This window comes from Ahaetulla prasina, chromosome 6 (genome assembly GCF_028640845.1).
Source record: "Ahaetulla prasina isolate Xishuangbanna chromosome 6, ASM2864084v1, whole genome shotgun sequence".
NCBI lineage: Eukaryota > Metazoa > Chordata > Lepidosauria > Squamata > Colubridae > Ahaetulla > Ahaetulla prasina.
Window position 1 is genome coordinate 112,091,951 of NC_080544.1, and position 17,844 is coordinate 112,109,794.

The 17,844-nt window shown below is 50.2% G+C and overlaps 1 protein-coding gene across 4 annotated transcripts in view; it reads right to left on the reverse strand.

The window, feature by feature from the left end:
- Positions 1-353: 353 nt before the first annotated feature.
- Positions 354-17,844, reverse strand: part of PCYT1A (phosphate cytidylyltransferase 1A, choline) — a 44,517-nt gene continuing 27,026 nt past the window's right edge. For all 4 annotated transcript variants that reach the window (XM_058187896.1, XM_058187897.1, XM_058187899.1 and 1 more), the window contains 6 exons: positions 11,264-11,380; positions 10,449-10,600; positions 8,955-9,033; positions 8,104-8,246; positions 5,113-5,301; positions 354-2,178 (listed from right to left, as the gene is read on the reverse strand). In XM_058187896.1, the coding sequence (XP_058043879.1) occupies positions 1,984-2,178; positions 5,113-5,301; positions 8,104-8,246; positions 8,955-9,033; positions 10,449-10,600; positions 11,264-11,380 (875 nt within the window). In that variant the 3' untranslated portion in view covers positions 354-1,983. The remainder of the gene's footprint in view (positions 2,179-5,112; positions 5,302-8,103; positions 8,247-8,954; positions 9,034-10,448; positions 10,601-11,263; positions 11,381-17,844) is intronic.

A 17,844-nucleotide genomic window follows, 5' to 3' on the forward strand; every position in this document is an offset into this window, starting at 1 on the left:
ATTTTGGTGGTTTTCTTGCAAACATCTCATTACCAAACCAAGTAACATCATCAGTGCCAGTAAGCAAAGGGGTTTGCTCTCATTTATATTCTCGTGGCTTGCCCTGTCAGTGCTGGCTGGAAGTGGAGGCTCTCTGGTTGAGCTGTCGGCATTAGATCCCGCTGCTTGCACTCGGGGCGTGTGAGTGTGTATCCTGCGGAGGAAACTGACTCACAAAGCCATCAGCCCTCTGAAACAACCCTGCGAAGCTGCAGGAAGGAAGCAGGAAGAGAACGGCGGCGCAGCCCAACCCCAAAAAATAAAAATAAATTAAAATGCCATTCAGACCCAGAAAAACCTACAGAGACGGTTAGTCAAACCCGAACATTTATTACAGAGTTAAGAACAACAGCCAACGAGAAGTGGGTTCCTAACGAACGGGCGTGGCGCCAGGGCAAACGAGCGGCTGCCGCCCAGATGTTGCTCGGCGTCCTCCAGAGCAGGGGGGGTCTCCAACCTTGGCAACTTTCAGACTTGTGGACTTCAACTCCCAGAATCCCTCAGCCAGCCGTGTCTGTTTCTTTTTCTCTTACCCGCCAAAGTGGAGAGATTGCAGAGGAAGGGATTGCAAGAGAGTAAGCAAAGCTGGCTGAGGAACTCTGGGAGTTGGAAGTCCACAAGTCTTCAAGTTGCCAAGGTTGGAGACCCCTGCTCCAGAGGAGTGGCGGCAGGGAAAGATGGCCAGGCGCCCACTCCAACTCTTGCAATCTGGGGCCCAGCGGGTGACCGTGCACCCACCTCGGCTCGGGGCCGTGCCTGATGGAGCTTCCCTCGTTCAGCCGCGGGGCAGAATCCGGGCTGATTCTCGGCAGTGTGGGGCGCGCATCAGGCACGCGAGAAGAGAGGGAACCTCTCGGGGGGAAAAGGCGGGCGCGAAGACCAGCCACCCGCAGAAATTGATGGTTTTTTTCCGTGACGGGACAGGACACGCAAAGGCGAAATGTTACTGAAATGGGATGGGGCTGCCCCAGGGCACTTTGCAAATAGCTTGGAGGGGGGGAGGGAGAGGGGGATGGACCGGCTCCGTTAGGCGAAAACGGACCTGATGTGTCCGTTTGTGCGGCTTTTTAGTGCAACGGATGTGCCACCCCGATGGACTGACAACACAACAATCTGGAAACTCTCAGCCGAGTCGGGAGAGAAAAGTTCACTGCTCTCCCTCTCCCTCCACCCCTGGTTCACCTGCAGCTCTGACCTCCTTGCGGGACGTTGCAAAAGGAACCGAAAAAAGGCAGCTTTCACTTTTCCGGGGGGGGGGGGGGGGGCACACACACACACACACAGGAAGAGCGGGGAGCGTGAAACCCAGGTGTGAGTCTCTTGGGGAACCCCCGAAGCAAACTTTCGCTTCGCATCGCCTCTCCGCTTTCTCTCTTGAGGACTAGAAACCTGGGGAGGCTGCGAGACGACGTGCACACACACTCTCTCTCTCTCTGTCTCTGCCCCTAGGCGTGGGGAGCGGCCTTTTTGCAGCTTTTTCCTCCCCCCGCCACCCCCTGGTTCGCCCACTTTTAAGGGCCTCTGCTCCCTGCAGGCCAAGGACCCGGCCGACGGTGGAGAAGCGGAGATGGCGATGTTAAGGATGAGAAGGCAGGTGAGAAAGAGAGGTTTCCCATCCTTACCGTCTCCAAATTTGATGCTTTCGGCTAACGGCAAAAAAAATAAATAAATAAAAATGTTTGGTTTTAAAAGAAGAATCACCGTTTCCCTCCGTAGGGGCAGAGAAATAACCGGGAAAAGGAGAGGAGGAAAATAAAACAAAAGATATAAGGAAAATGCTACGGTGTGTCCCAGCTCCCGGAGGTTGGGGGAAGAGAAAACGTTTCCAGAGGTGTGACCATCTCAGCTCCTGGATTTTGGGAGCCAGGCAGAAGTTCTCAGGGTCTCCCCCAGTGGCTCGTGGCTTCCGTAAGCCCCGCCGCGCCGCCGTCTCCCGGGGAAGGCTCAGTCCTCCTCATCCTCGCTGATGTCATAGCTGGCCCTCGACTTGTTCCGAGGGAGGCCGGCTGGAGACAGGGGGGGCGTCCTGGCGGTGAAAGGCCAGCGGAAGGAGGGCGAGGGCGAGCGGTCGTGCGTGGGGCTGCTGCTGGGGCTGATGGCCTGCAGCATGCGGCCCTTCCCCTCTTTCAGCATGTGCTTCTGGGAAGGGGGGAGAGAAGAGAGAGAGAGAGAGAGAGGAAGAAAGAACACAATTTTTTTTAATAAAAAAGTCCATTTCCAAATAGATACCGTAGTCCTCGAGTTACGACCGTTGTGTTAAATTTACGTTTTACCGACAAAAGAAATAAAGGGAGACTAGTATAGATCTATTTCAAGCTCTTTAGCTCTCGTCAGCTAGACGTACCCTGCTGGGATTCAAACCCGAGCTACTTGGTGTATTAACCTCCAAGCCATTGGCTCTCCTCGCTTTGTCAGCTATACCAGGGGAAAGATTACCGTATTTTTCGGACTATTAAGATGCGCTTTTGTGTCTCCCAAAAGGGGGTGAAAATATGTCCTTCGCCGTGAACTTAAGACTTATCTATTCCGTCTTGCAGGACTGGCTTGAATTTTAATTTTTTTAGCTGATTTTATGGGTTTTAATTTTTATTAATTTTTTAGGGTTTGATTGTATTTTAAAATGGGGCCAAATTTAATAAGTTTTTTAATGTCTGTTTTTAGTATTGTATGTGTTTTTGCTGTATTTTATTTTGGCTGTAAGCCGCCCTGAGTCCTTCGGGAGAAGGGCGGTATACAAATTAAAATATTATTATTATTATTATTATTATTATAGACTGAATACTGCCGAAGCCCCGCTAACCTGCTGGCGGTTTTTTAGCCTCCACGTGCCCCGCTATTTGGGTCTTTTTTCGGCCTTTTTTCAGCCCATTTTTGAGACTTTATTCAGCCTGGTTTTGAGGCTTTTTTCGGCCCATTTTCTAGGGTGATAATTTTTGTATATCTCATTTTTTCTACCTCCTTCCCTTTTCTTCTTTATATTGTAACGGCTATTCTAACAGCAAATCCTTCATGAAAGTTATTGCATTACATTCTTGATGAAATTATCTTTCCGTTGACGTATAAATTTTATGGTACTACTCCAAAAAAAGTGGTGTTATTAGTTTTAGCTAGCACTTTTCCCAAAAGGCTTCTGTCGTGTCGCACTCCTCCGCTGACGGCCGGGTCGGGGAAATCCGAATCAGGCGTGCCTCTGCAGCTCTGCCAAAGTCCTAGCAAAGTCCTCAGGGCAGGCAGGAGACCAGAAAGTGACTTCAGCAAGGTATGTTTAGACTTTGCCTGACTCAGAGAATGCCAGAAAGCAGATCCTTTATATAGGCCATGGGGTGTGGCTCCATAAATCAGCACTTATCCAGGCCTGCCCCTCCCTTCCTTTTGCTGACGTCGCCTCTCAATTCTCCGGAAGCGAGGATCTCTCCAGTCGGCAGCTGTTGGTAATTGACCTCCCTCAGGCTCACATGCTGTGGGGGAGGGGGAGGGGTCTAGTTGCTCCGTTTGCCTGGGCATGGAGCCAGGGCTGGGGGCTGGAGGTGCTTCCTCCTCTTCAGCCTGTCTGGGCATGGAGCCAGGGCTGGGGCCGGGAGGCATACTAGAACATTCCTCCGTGTTTGGAAGCAGATAAGAAGACCCCGGCTGTGGTGAGATTGGGCGAGACACAACAAAGGCTTCCACAATTTTGGCCACTACTGTATGTAGAGATTGATCTTGATCAAAAGCGTCCACGAAAGAGGCCCAAAAAACAAAAATGGACGGATGGGCATCAGCAAGTATGGCGGGCCCGACTGGCGAAAGCGAGCCCTGGACCGCATGGGTTAGTAACCTATGGAAGAGGCCTTGCTCCTGCAATGGAGAGACTGTGGCTAGAATGATGGCGGTTTATGATGACAATCCGAGGTTAATAATAATAATAATAATAATAATAATAATAATAATAATAATAATAATAATAATAATAATAATAATAATAATAATAATAATAATTTAATTTGTATACCGCCCTTCTCCCGAAGGACTCAGGGCGGTTTACAGCCAAGATAAAATACAATGAAAACACATACAATACTAAAAACAGACATTAAAAAACTTATTAAATTTGGCCCAATTTTTTAAACCCTATATCAAACCCTATAAAATTAATAAAAATTAAAACCCATAAAATCAACTAAAAATTAAAATTCAAGCCAGTCCTGCGTGACGGAATAGATGTGTCTTAAGTTCGCGGCGAAAGGTCCGAAGGTCTGGTAGTTGGTCTATTACGAAGGTCTATTACGGGCTGTAATAGCTCAGGCTGGTAAGAAGCCTGTTATTAGAACACAGTAGCCTGCAATTACTGCAGGTTCAAGATTGACTCAGCCTTCCATCCTTTATAAGGTAGGTAAAATGAGGACCCAGATTGTTGGGGGGGCAATAAGTTGACTTTGTAAAAATATACAAATAGAATGAGACTATTGCCTTATACACTGTAAGCCGCCCTGAGTCTTCGGAGAAGGGCGGGATATAAATGTAAATTAAAAAAAAAAAAGTTGTCGAAGTCCAGGGGGAAGTTTGTTCCACAGGGTGGGAGCCCCCACAGAGAAGGCCCTTCCCCTGGGGGCCGCCAGCCGACATTGCTTGGCTGACGGCACCCTAAGGAGTCCCTCTCTGTGAGAGCGCAAGGGTCAGTGGGAGGTACATTATATTCCCCACCATCCAGTCAGAGTTGAAGAAGCTTCTTAGAGGAGGAGTGAAACGTCTTCAAAGAAAAACCAGAGAGTCCAGTTGCCTCTTGAAAGAAACCATCTTTGGGGACAACCAGGGCCTGGATGATTGAGAAGCTGCACAAACATTAAGCTTATTTTTTTCCCAGGAAGGAGCAAAATTGACAAAACGGTCATTAAGTGTGAAGAACAGGGATAAGTCCCGTTTTTTTTTCTCTGTGCTGCTGTAACTTTGGACGGTCACTAAACGAACGGCTATAAGTCGAGGACTACCTAATAGAGCTAATTCAGACACAAAGTCGCAAACCCCGAGACCACACAGGAATGCTAACCGGGATGTGCACATGCGCGCGTACACACAAAGACACACAGATATTACCAAGGCGCCTTCGGGGCCGAACATCTCCAAGAAGTTGCCGATGAATTCCCGCGATTTCTCTTCCCACTTCTGAATGAGGTCGATGCTTTTTTCTTCCACTTTCTGGACAAACTCCTTCGATTTCTCCTCCACGTCCTTCACTCGCTTCTTCACCTTGTCCACCCTCTCTTGCAAGTGGTACTTCTTCTCCTGCAACAGTCCCCGGGGGTGGGTGGGAGTGGGTGTGGGGGGGGTTCAAAAAGATTACAAAAGGGAGGGGAGGGGAGGGGAGAAGAGGGAGCATCAGCTGATCTTCTTTGGAGGGGGAGGGGGGAAGGAATCTGCTTTGACCCTGGGGAGGATTTTTCTCCCTCCCTCTTTTCCTCCCTCTTCCTCTTTTCCCTCCCTCCCTCTTTTCCTCTCTCTTCTCCCTCTCTCTTCCTTCCTCCCTTTCTTCCTCTCTCCCTCCCTCTTCCTTCCTCTTTTCCCTCCCTCCTCCTTTCTTCCTTCCTTCCTCCTCCTCTTTTCTTTTCCTCCTCCTCTTTCCTCCTCTTCCTCTTTCCTCCTTCCTCCCTTTTCCTCCCTCTTCCCCCTCCCTCTTTTCCTCCCTCCCTCCCTTCCTCTCTCCCTCCCTCTTCCTTCCTCTTTTCCCTCCCTCCCTTCTTCCTTCCTTCCTCTCCTCCCTCCTCCCTCTTCCTCTCCCTCCCTCCTCCTTCTTCCTCCTTCCTTCCTCCTCCTTCTTCCTCCTCCTTCCTTCCTCCTCCTCTTTTCCTCCCTCTTCCTTCCTCTTTTCCCTCCCTCCCTTCCTTCCTTTCTTCTTCCTTCCTTCCTCTTTTCCTCCCTCTTCCTTCCTCTTTTCCCTCCCTCCCTCCCTTTCTTCCTCTCTCCTCCCTCTTCCTTCCTTTTCCCTCCCTCCCTTTCTTCCTTCCTTTCCTCCCTCCCTCCCTCCCTTTCTTCCTCCCTCCCTCTTCCTTCCTCTTTTCCCTCCCTCCCTTCCTTTCTTCCTCCCTTTTCTCCCTCCCTCTTTATCTCCCTTCGTTTCTTCCTCCCTCCCTCCCTCCCTCTCTCTTCCTTCCTCTTCCCCCTCCCTCCCTTGTAGAATCATAGACTCCTAAGGCTGTAAGGGGCCTCAGAGGTCTTCTATTTGTCTGAACTGGTATAGGGCCTGCCGGCAAGCCTATGGCATGCGTGGCCTTGCCTGTTTGTCTTCTGGGTTTCTGGTGCGCACGACGATCAGCTGTCCCTCGACCGCGCGGCAGTGCCGAAAACCGGTCTGTGCATACGTGCCAGCCAGCTGATCGTTGGCTGCGCATGCAGGCTGGAACCCGGAAGTTCAGCTTTCCTGGAGTGCGATTCCTTCGTGTGCATGGCAATGCTGAAAACCAACCTGCACATGCACGCCAGCCAGCTGATCGTCAGGTGCGCATGTATGCTAGAACCCAGAAGTTCTCAGCTGTACTTTTCCACCCCAGGCCACCCCAACGAAGCCATCGAAGTGCTGTCCGGATGTTTGGAAGCCGTACGGGTCTGGATGGGGAGGAACAGGCTCAAGGTCAATCCCTCCAAGACGGAGTGGCTGTGGATGCTGGCACCCCGGTACAGTCAGCTGCAGCCGCGGCTGACTGTTGGGGGCGAGTCATTGGCCCCGATGGAGAGGGTGCGCAACTTGGGCGTTCTCCTAGATGGACGGTTGTCTTTTGAAGACCATTTGACGGCCGTCTCCAGGAGAGCTTTTTATCAGGTCCGCCTGGTCCGCCAGTTGCGCCCCTTCCTCGATCGGGATGCCTTATGCACGGTCACTCATGCTCTCGTTACTTCTCGCTTGGACTATTGCAATGCTCTCTACATGGGGCTCCCCTTGAAGAGCACCCGGAGACTCCAGTTGGTCCAGAATGCAGCTGCGCGGGTGATAGAGGGAGTCTCACGTAGCTCCCATGTGACACCCCTCCTGCCTGTTGCCTTTCGGGTGCATTTCAAGGTTTTGGTTACCACCTTCAAAGCGCTCCATGGCTTGGGGCCTGGGTACTTACGGGACCGCCTGCTGTTACCTTATGCCTCCTACCGACCCGTACGCTCACACAGAGAGGGACTTCTCAGGGTGCCGTCCGCCAAGCAATGTCGGTTGGCGGCCCCCAGGGGAAGATCCTTCTCTGTGGGGGCTCCTACTCTCTGGAACGAGCTTCCCCGTGGTTTACGCCAAATACCTGACCTTCAGACCTTTCGCCGTGAATTGAAAACACATCTGTTCATTCGCACGGGGCTGGCTTAAGGCTTTTCTTTTTAAATTGCCTAGATTTAAATTTTAAATTCTATTCATGTTTTAAATTGGGGTTTTTAGATTTTTTAAATATTTTAATTCCTCGGCCATCTGTATAATAAGTTTCTTAATTTATTTTTAATTGTATATGGTTTATGTTTTATTTTGGCTGTACACCGCCCTGAGTCCTTCGGGAGAAGGGCGGTCTAGAAATCTAATAAATAATAATAATAATAATAATAATAATAATAATAATAATAATAATAATAATAATAATAATAATAATAGTAATAATAATAAAGTTTGGCTTTTCCAGAGCGCGGACCCGATGAGCGTGCATGCAGGCGTATGTTTCCATGCGACCTTTTCAGCACTTGGTGCCATCGCTGGATAGGGTTTCCTGCCTAAGCAGGGGATTGTACTAGAACAGGGGTCTCCAACCTTGGCAACTTTAAGACTTGTGGAGCTTTGCTGGCTGAGGAATTCTGGGAGTTGAAGTCCACAAGTCTTAAAGTTGCCAAGGTTGAAGACCCCTGGACTAGAAGACCTCAACGGTCCCTTCCAACTCTGTTATTCTATTCTATTCTATTTTCTATCCTATCCTATCTTAACTCTGTGGGTTTGCGTGGGACTTAGGTAGAGCTGGTTTTGCCATTCAATGGTGCCGAAATGCTGTATACCCAATCGAAGTTTTGCACTTGAGACCCTGGGAAGTCTGGTGGGTGGGTGCTTCCGTTGGGGTCGCTGACACTCACGTTGATGAAGCTGACGTTGAGCTCCTTGGCCGTGTAGCCCCTCTGCAGATTCCGCCGGGCGTAGACGTCGTAGTCCCGGACAATGCGGGTGATGATATCGGAGGTAGAGATGCCTTCGGTTCTCTGCGTGGGGGCAAACATTCCTACGCCGGCCAAAGGCGGGAAGGAGGGGGGGGTCAGTTTCACGCAAGACCCACGACAGATGCAACATGGGGACAAGGCATGCTTCCCTTCCCGAAGATTTGCAGTGAATGTCATGGCGGGGGTGAGGTGGGGGACGGGACTTCAAACGGAACCACCGAGAAGATCCCCACCAACACTGATGTCTGTAAACAGAGAACAAGCCCCACCTCCCTCTGGCACTGATGATGCCACCTAGCTGGGTCATGAAACGTCTGCAAGGAAACTTAAGAAGCACCAACGATCCCCAGTCCTCCTCTTCCTCTCTCAAGACCCTACTCCCTAGTAGCCCTACTATTGGGTCATGAAAGGCCTGGAAGAAAACCACCAAGTTCAGAGAGCACTAAGGACCCCTCGGTCCTTGTCCTCCCCATCCTCCTCACACCCCACTTGCTTGTATCGCTGATGATGTTCCCTAGTTGGGTCATGAAAGGCCTGCAAGAAAACCGCCAAGTTCAGAGAGCACTAAGGACCCCTCGGTCCTTGTCCTCCCCATCCTCCTCACACCCCACTTGCTTGTATTGCTGATGATGTTCCCTAGTTGGGTCATGAAAGGCCTGCAAGAAAACCACCAACCTCAGAGAGCACTAAGGACTTCCCCAGGCCAGAGCTGCTGAATACGGACTAGAGGAGGCAGAGTTTGGAAGAGTTTCCACGGGCATCAAACTCACCTGCTTCTTTTATGTGTCTGTAGACGTCATCACTGCCAGCTGAGGAGTAGGGGATGTCATCGTGGGCGACAAAGTCGATCTGGAGAAAGGAAAAATATTAGCGCGAGAGAAGGTGGCGCTTGGGGCAGAGAGCGTGGCTTAGGCCGAAAGGCTGCCAGCCCTGGGGACCTTGCTATCCTAGAAGAACTGAGGAAGGAAGGAAGGAAGGAAGGAAGGAAGGAAGGAAGGAAGGAAGGAAGGAAAAGAAATTAAGAAGGAAGAAAGGAGAGAGGGAGGGAGGGAGGAAGAAAGGAAAGAAAATTGAGAAGGAAAGAAGGAAAGGCGAGGAGAAGGAAAGGAAGGAAGGAAAAGAAATTGAGAAGGAAGGAAGGAGGGGGAGAAGAAGGAAAGGAAGGCAGGAAAAGAAATTGAGAAGGAAGGAAGGAGGAGAGGATAAGAAAAGAAGGAAGGAAGGAAAAGAGATGGAGAAGGAAGGAAGGGGGGGGGAGAAGAAGGAAAGGAAGGCAGGAAAAGAAATTGAGAAGGAAGGAAGGAGGGAGAGGATAAGAAAAGAAGGAAGGAAGGAAAGAAAATTGAGAAGGAAGGAAGGAGGGGAGAAGAAAAGAAGGAAGGAAGGAAAAGAAAATTGAGAAGGAAGGAAGGAGGGAGAGGATAAGAAAAGAAGGAAGGAAGGAAAGAAAATTGAGAAGGAAGGAAGGAGGGGGGAGAAGAAGGAAAGGAAGGCAGGAAAAGAAATTGAGAAGGAAGGAAGGAGGGAGAGGATAAGAAAAGAAGGAAGGAAGGAAAAGAAATTGAGAAGGAAGGAAGGAGGGGGGAGGGGGAAGAGAAGGAAAGGAAGGAAGGAAAAGAAATTGAGAAGGAAGGAAGGAGGGAGAGGATAAGAAAAGAAGGAAGGAAGGAAAAGAAATTGAGAAGGAAGGAAGGAGGGAGGAGAAGAAGGAAAGAGAGAGGGAGGGAGGGAGGGAAGATCATGAAAAGGAGGAGGAAAGGAAGTAAAAAATTGGAAGGAAAGAAGGAAGGAAGGAAGGGGAGAGGGAGGAAGGATGAAAAGAAAGAAGAAAGGAAGGAAGGAAAAGAGAAGGAAGGAAGGGGGGAGAGGAGGGAGGGAGGAAGAAAGGAAGAAAAGGGAGAGGGAGGGAGAGGAGATGATGAAAAGGAGGAGGAAAGAAAGGAAAAAAAGAAAGAAGGAAGGAAGGGGAGAGGGAGGGAGGAAAGCTGAAAAAAAGGAAGAGAAATTGAGGAATGAAAGGAAAGAAGGAAAAAAAAATTGAGAAGGAAAGAAGGAGAGGGGAAGAGGGAAGGGAGGATGGAAAGAAACTACTAAGGTTCTTAACTTTGGATCATTGCCTGGACCTCTTTGGTAAACCCGCCACCCATACCCCAACCTGGGGCAGGTGGGAAAAGGCTCCCGGCTCGATTCCCGCCGAGGCCTCGAACAGACCCCTCTAGCGCAAGGCGTCCTCTCCCGGAGGAGGCTCCCCCCCCTCCCCTTACCCTGTGCTCCGCCAAGAACTCCGGGCTGAGCGTCCAGGGGGCGTTTCTCACCACCTCGTCCACGTAACGGCAGTGCTGCACGGCGTCGTAGCGCTCGGCTTCGTTCATCACCGTGAAGCCCTTGAAGTTGTGCGTCAGCTCGTCGCTGCAGACTGCAAAATTCGGGGCCTCACTCCAATCCTTCCAAGGTTCTCCCCCCACCCTTTCCGCCTCCCCCCCCCCCCACCCCGAGGTCTCCTTCCAAAGGGCTGTTCTGAGCTCGGCTTCCCCCAGCAGCACTTCACGGTGAATTCTTTCAAGATAGTTCACAATTATCTGGCTCGGAGAGCGGCCGGGCCGACATCTTTCAGACGCCGCAATACTTGGCAAGAATGCAGGAATGAACTAATGGTCTCTTGCAAACTCCACTCCCCTTTTATTCCCTGTGGGAGGGGCCCTTCATCGTCCACCTGTGGGCCTTACTCCCAAGTCGACCCTTGTTCTTTAGCTGTTCTGGCAACTCTGCGCATGCAAACACTGGGAACAGGCTCCAGCTGTTTGTCTGCCTCACTGAAGTCTGACTCCGAAGGCAGATGATAACTGGCATTCGGCCCTGGCCCTCTCTCTGCCTCGGACGCAGAGCCCTCATCAGAGCCTTCCCCAGACTCCAGGACTGGCCCATGTTCCTCCCCAACCTCCTCACTGGCCGAATCTGCTGCCAGATCCGCCGACGGGCCACAACAAGGGCCACCAGGAAACCTTGTTAAGTGAGAGGCCAAATGTTCCTCATCTGGGCTTCTTCCCAGGGGCCCCGAATTCAAGGTTTCCTCTCTTACCTCCGACAATGAGGTAGGTGTTGGGAAAGAGGTTCTTGGCTTGCATGAGAGCCCGTGCGTGTCCAGAGTGGAAGAGGTCAAAAATCCCATCGGCGTAAACCCGGACGGGCCTGTCCACTACAAACAGAGAGAGGGGGGGAGGGAAAGGAAAGGTACACATGATAGCCGTGTTCCAATATCTCAGGGGTTGCCACAAAGAAGAGGAGGTCAAACTATTCTCCAAAGCCCCTGAAGGCAGGACCAGAAAGGACGGATGGAAACTGATCAAGAAGAGAAGCAACCGAGATCTAAGGAGGAATTTCCAGACGGTGAGGACAATTAACCGGTGGAACTGCTTGCCACTGGAAGTTGTGGATGCTCCATCCCTGGAGGTTTTCAAGAGGAGACCGGATAGTTAGTTGTTCTGAAATGGTAGAGGGCCGTGGTGGCGAACCTTTTACTCACCGAGTGCCGAACAGGTCCGTGCTTCGCGTGCGTTGCTGCTCCCTATGCAATGCGCCATCTGCGCATGCTCACAGTTTCACATACGCCCCACCGTGCGCTGTCCATGCACCATCTGTCCATGCACGTGGTTTTCACGCAGACAATGCATGTGCACAATTTTTTTTTTATTTGCATTTATATCCCGCCCTTCTCCGAAGACTCAGGGCGGCTTACACTATGTCAAGCAATAGTCTTCATCCTATTTGTATATTTATATACAAAGTCAACGTATTGCCCCCAACAATCTGGGTCCTCATTTTACCTACCTTATAAAGGATGGAAGGCTGAGTCAACCTTGGGCCTTGGTGGGACTAGAACGTGCAGTAATTGCAGGCAGCTGTGTTAATAACAGACAGACTTAGTCTGCTGAGCCACCAGAGGACCAGTACTCTTGCGCGCATGCAAAAATGTGAGTGCGTGCGCAGGAGAGCTCCGAAGACCAGGTGGGTCCCCTGAATTACACGCCATGCGCACCGGAGGCCTGAACACCAGCAGGGTATAGGGTCTTCCACTGGAGCAGGGGGATGGAATAGAACTGGGGTCTCCAACCTTGGCAAGTTTAAGCCTGGAGGACTTCAACTCCCAGAATTCCCCAGTCCGCCCCTCTTAACCTCTTAAAGCGGAGAGATTGCAGAGGAAGGGATTACAAGAGAGTAAGCTTTGCTGGCTGGGGAATTCTGGGAGTTGAAGTCCTCCAGGCTTAAACTTGCCAAGGTTGGAGACCCCTGGACTAGAAGACCTCCAAGGTCCCTTCCAACTCTATTATTTTATTGAATTCAGAGGGTCAAAGGTCTGACTTGACAGCAGCGTTCCAATATTTGAGGGGCTGCCCCAAAGAAGAGGGGGGGGGGTGTCAAGCTATTCTCCAAAGCACCAGAAGGCAGGACAAGAAGCAACGGATGCAAACTAGTCAAGCAACTTAGAAAGGAGGAGAAACTTCCTTAGCAGTGAGGAAATATTAACCGGTGGAACAGCCTGCCACCAGAAATTGTGGGTGCTCCAACCCTGGAGCTTTTTAAGAAGAGACTGGAAAGTCGTTTGTCTATCCAAAGACTCCGATTTGAGGTTGCAACCATCTTCTCATCTTAGGAGAGAACCAACCCAGAAATAAAAAGAAATTTCCTGACAGTTAGAACAATTAAGCCATGGAACAACCTGCCTCCAGAAGTTGTGAGTGCTCCAACACTGGAGGTTATAAGAAGAGATTGGATAGGCATCTGTCTGAAATGGGATAGGGTCCCCTACTTGAGCAGAGGGATGGACTAGAAGACCTCCGAGGTCCTTTCCAACTGTGTTATTCTGTTGAATTCAAAGGGCCAAAGGATTGTGTGACTTGATACCAGACTTTCAATATTTAAGGGGCTGCCCCAAAGAAGAGGGGGTCAAGCTATTCTGCAAAGCACTTGAAGGCAGGACAAGAAACAATGGATGGAAACTAATCAAGGAGAGAAGCAACTTAGAACTAAGGAGGAATTTTAGATAGAATAGAATAGAATTTTATTGGCCAAGTGTGATTGGACACACAAGGAATTTGTCTTGGCTTGTTGATAGTCCTTGACTTACAACAGTTCATTTAGAGACCATTCAAAGTTATGGCACTGAAAAAAAAGGGTAAGTTTTTCACACTTAACGACCGTTGCAGCATCCCCATGGTCACGTCACCGAAATTCAGACGCTTGGCCACTGGCTCCTACTTACGACCGTTGCTGTGTCCAGAGGTCACCTGATCCTTTTTTTGCGACCTCCTGACGAACAAAGCCAGTGGGAGAAGCCAAATTCACAACACATGCCTGAATTTTGATCGCATGATCATAGAGAATGCTCCAACGGTCGTTAAGTGTGAACAACGGTCCTAAGTCACCTGTTTCAGTGGCGTTGTAACTCTGAACGGTCACCAAACAAACTGTCGTAAGAGGAGGGATCCTTCAGCCTTCCTGTCCTACGACTTCCTAAGCCAGGGGTCTGCGAACTTGGCTCCTTTAAGACTTGTGGACTTCAACTCCCAGAGTTCCTCAGCCAGATTTCTGGGAGCTGAAGTCCACAGCAAAGCTTTGCTGGCTGAGGAATTCTGGGAGATGAAGTCCACAGGTCTTAAAGTTGAAGTCCACAGCAAAGCTTTGCTGGCTGAGGAATTCTGGGAGCTGAAGTCCACAGGTCTTAAAGGAGCCAAGTTTGCAGACCCCTGGCCTAAGTGAAGGAGAGAGAATATGTCTGGAAGGAGCCTGGACAGTTTGGCAACACCAGCATCGAGCACAGCCAAAGGGCCCCTCTGAACTTACACACGTTGCAACTGCGTAGAGCTCAGCCAGAAATATTTGTGTCAGGAGTGGAACTGATAGCTAGTCTGGAAGTGTGAGGTGAGAGATACCATGCTAGGAATGCCGCTTGGATGCAGTCACTGTCAGCTTCGGGCCCAGGAAAAAAATACCCCCCTGAGCAGAATCTAAGTAACAACAGGTGTATATAGAACACACGAGGGGCAACAGGTACACAAAACGAGACGAGAATGTTTGAAGCTCAGGGTTGAGCTGTCTGTGATGATCTCTCTGAGCTGGGTGGTTTTCTTGCAGGTGTTTCATGACCCAACTGGGCAACATCATCAGTGCTAGGAGGGAGAAGGGTTTGCAGAGAGGAGGAGGAGGAGGAGGAGGACTGTGGGGTCCCTGGTACTCTCTGAGCTGGGTGGTTTTCTTGCAAGCGTTTCATGACCCAACTGGGCAACATCATCAGTGCTAGGAGGGAGAAGGGTTTGCAGAGAGGAGGAGGAGGAGGAGGAGGACTGTGGGGTCCCTGGTACTCTCTGAGCTGGGTGGTTTTCTTGCAGGCGTTTCATGACCCAACTGGGCAACATCATCAGTGCTAGAAGGGAGAAGGGTTTGCAGAGAGGAGGAGGAGGAGGAGGAGGACTGTGGGGTCTCTGAGCTTGGTGGTTTTCTTGCAGACATTTCATGACCCAACTGGGCAACATCATCCGTGCTGGTAGGGAGTGGGGTTTGCAGAGAGGAGGAGGAGGAGGAGGACTGTGGGGTCCCTGGTGCTCTCTGAGCTTGGCGGTTTTCCTGCAGACGTTTCATAACCCAACTAGGGAACATCCTCAGTGCTAGAAGGAGATGGGATTTGCAGAAAGGAAGAGGAGGAGGAGGAGGAGGAGGAGGAGGAGGAGGAGGAGGAGGAGGAGAACTGCGAGGTCCTTGGTTCTCTCTGAGCTTGGCGGTTTTCCTGCAGACGTTTCATAACCCAACTAGGGAACATCATCAGTACTGGAAGGCAGGAGGAGCAAGAAGACAAAGGAGGGAGGGAGGAGGAGAGAAGGAGGAGAGAAGGAGGAGAAGGAAGGAGGAGGAGGAAGAAGAGGAGGAGGAGGAGGAGGAGGAGGAGGAGGAAGAAGAGGAGGAGGAGGACTTTAGGGTCCTTGGTGCTCTCTGAGCTGGGTGGTTTTCTTGAAGACGTTTCATGACTCAACTGGGTAACATCATCAGTGCTAGAAGGGATGGGGAAGGACTATAGAGTCCTTGGTACTCTCTTAAGAGCTTCACTGGTTTTTGTTTTTTACAGATATTTCATGACCCAACTAGGCAACATTATCAGTGCTAGAAGGGAATGTGTGTGTGGGGGGAGGAGGAGGAGGACTGTGGGGTCTCTGAGCTTGGTGGTTTTCTTGCAGACATTTCATGACCCAAGTAGGTGACATCATCAGTGCTAAAAGGGAGAGAGGTTTGCAGAGAGGAGGAGGAGGAGGACGGGAACTGTGGGGTCCCTGGTACTCTCTGAGCTGGGTGGTTTTCTTGCAGGCGTTTCCATGACCCAACTGGGTAACATCATCAGTGCTAGAAGGGAGAGGGGTTTGCAGAGAGGAGGAGGAGGAGGAGGAGGAGGAGGAGGGGGAGGAGGAGAACTGTGGGGTCCCTGGTGCTCTCTGAGCTCGGTGGTTTTCTTGCAGGCGTTTCATGACTCAACTAGGGAACATCCTCAGTACTGGAAGGCAGGAGGAGCAAGAAGACAAAGGAGGGGAGGGAGAAGGAAGGAAGGGAGGGAGAGAAGGAGGAGAAGGAAACGAAGGCGGAGGGGAAGAGGAGAAGAGGAGGAGGAGGGGAGGAGGAAGAAGAAGAAGGAGGGGTGGGGAACAGGAAAAGGAAGAGGAGGAGGAGGACTTTAGGGTCCTTGGTGCTCTCTGAGCTGGGTGGTTTTCTTGAAGACGTTTCATGACTCAACTGGGTAACATCATCAGTGCTAGAAGGGATGGGGAAGGACTATAGAGTCCTTGGTACTCTCTTAAGAGCTTCACTGGTTTTTGTTTTTTACAGATATTTCATGACCCAACTAGGCAACATTATCAGTGCTAGAAGGGAATGTGTGTGTGGGGGGAGGAGGAGGAGGACTGTGGGGTCTCTGAGCTTGGTGGTTTTCTTGCAGACATTTCATGACCCAAGTAGGTGACATCATCAGTGCTAAAAGGGAGAGAGGTTTGCAGAGAGGAGGAGGACGGGAACTGTGGGGTCCCTGGTACTCTCTGAGCTGGGTGGTTTTTTTGCAGGCGTTTCATGACCCAACTGGGTAACATCATCAGTGCTAGAAGGGAGAGGGGTTTGCAGATAGGAGGAGGAGGAGGAAGAAGAGGAGGAGGAGGAGGAGGTGGTGGAGGACGGGAACTGTGGGGTCCCTGGTACTCTCTGAGCTGGGTGGTTTTCTTGCAGGCGTTTCATGACCCAACTGGGTAACATCATCAGTGCTAGAAGGGATGGGGAAGGACTATAGAGTCCTTGGTACTCTCTTAAGAGCTTCACTGGGTTTTTTTTACAGATATTTCATGACCCAAGTAGGTGATATCATCAGTGCTAAAAGGGAGAGGGGTTTGCGGAGAGGAAGAAGTGGAGGAGGAGGAAGACTGTGGGGTTCTTGGTGCTCTCTGTGCTTGATGGTTTTCTTGCAGACGTTTCATGACCCAGCTCGGTAACACCTTCCGTGCTAGAAAAAGCCTTTTTAAAACCTTGGGAATTCGGGCTGCAAATGTCCTTTAACTTGATTGTGATCCTGACATTTCCAAGCTGGACTGGAGTTATTCTCCTCACCCCTTTCAATCTCAGCTGTCAGAAAGTTTCCTCTAACGGCTGCCAAAACTGAAAGGGTATCATCTCTAAAACAACCTTCTCAGCTTGCAAAAGTTTATGTAGGTTAGAACTTGAGATGGGACAGCCTGGGGGGGAAAAAAACACAACAACTGGAATAATTGGGGGAAAAAACGCAAGTTTTTTTCCAAAGCCATTGGGGGCAGGGGGGAAACAGAAAAAGAACCCCATTTATTTCCCATTTTTTCCACGTTTTTTTCCCACCAGGCTGTCCCATCTCTAGATTAGAACAACAAAAAGAATTCTGGGTATTCTGCTTGCACGCAGGTGGATCTCGACTTATGACCGTAAGTGAACCTGGCCATTACGGTTATTAAGTCATGCCAAGTGTCGATATAACCACCCTGATTATAGAATTTTTTGCATGGAGGCTGATTGCAGAGGAAGGGATTATAAGAGAGTAAGCAAAGCTGGCTGAGGAACTCTGGGAGTTGAAGTCCACAGGTCTTCAAGTTGACAAGGTTGGTGACCCCTGCCTTAAACAAATGCCACAGTCGTTAAGTGAACCAGTGTTTCCCTGTGGGGGTGGTTTCGCCGAAAACTGGAAGTACAGATGGTCCTTGACTTACAATCTTTTGTTTAGTGACAACGGCACTGAAAAAAATGTGACTTATGACTGTTTTTTCACGCTTATTGACCCATAGGGGCATCCCCATGGTCACTTGACTCATATTTACGACGGTTGTGAGGTCTCAGGAGTATGTGATCCCCTTTGGCGACCGTCTGACAAGCAAAGTCAAGGAGGAAGCCGCATTCACAGTGACTAACTGAACAAGCTGCAGCTTAACAACGGCGGCAAGTAAGGTCGTAAAATGGGGGAAAACGCAGTGGTGGGATTCAGCCAGTTCGCTTTGGGAGAACCGGTTGTTAACTTACTGAGCAGTTTGGCAAACTGGTTGTTGGAAGAAATTATTAGAGCAGAGAACCGGTTGTTAAATTACTTGAATCCCACCACTGGGCAAACGGAGACCG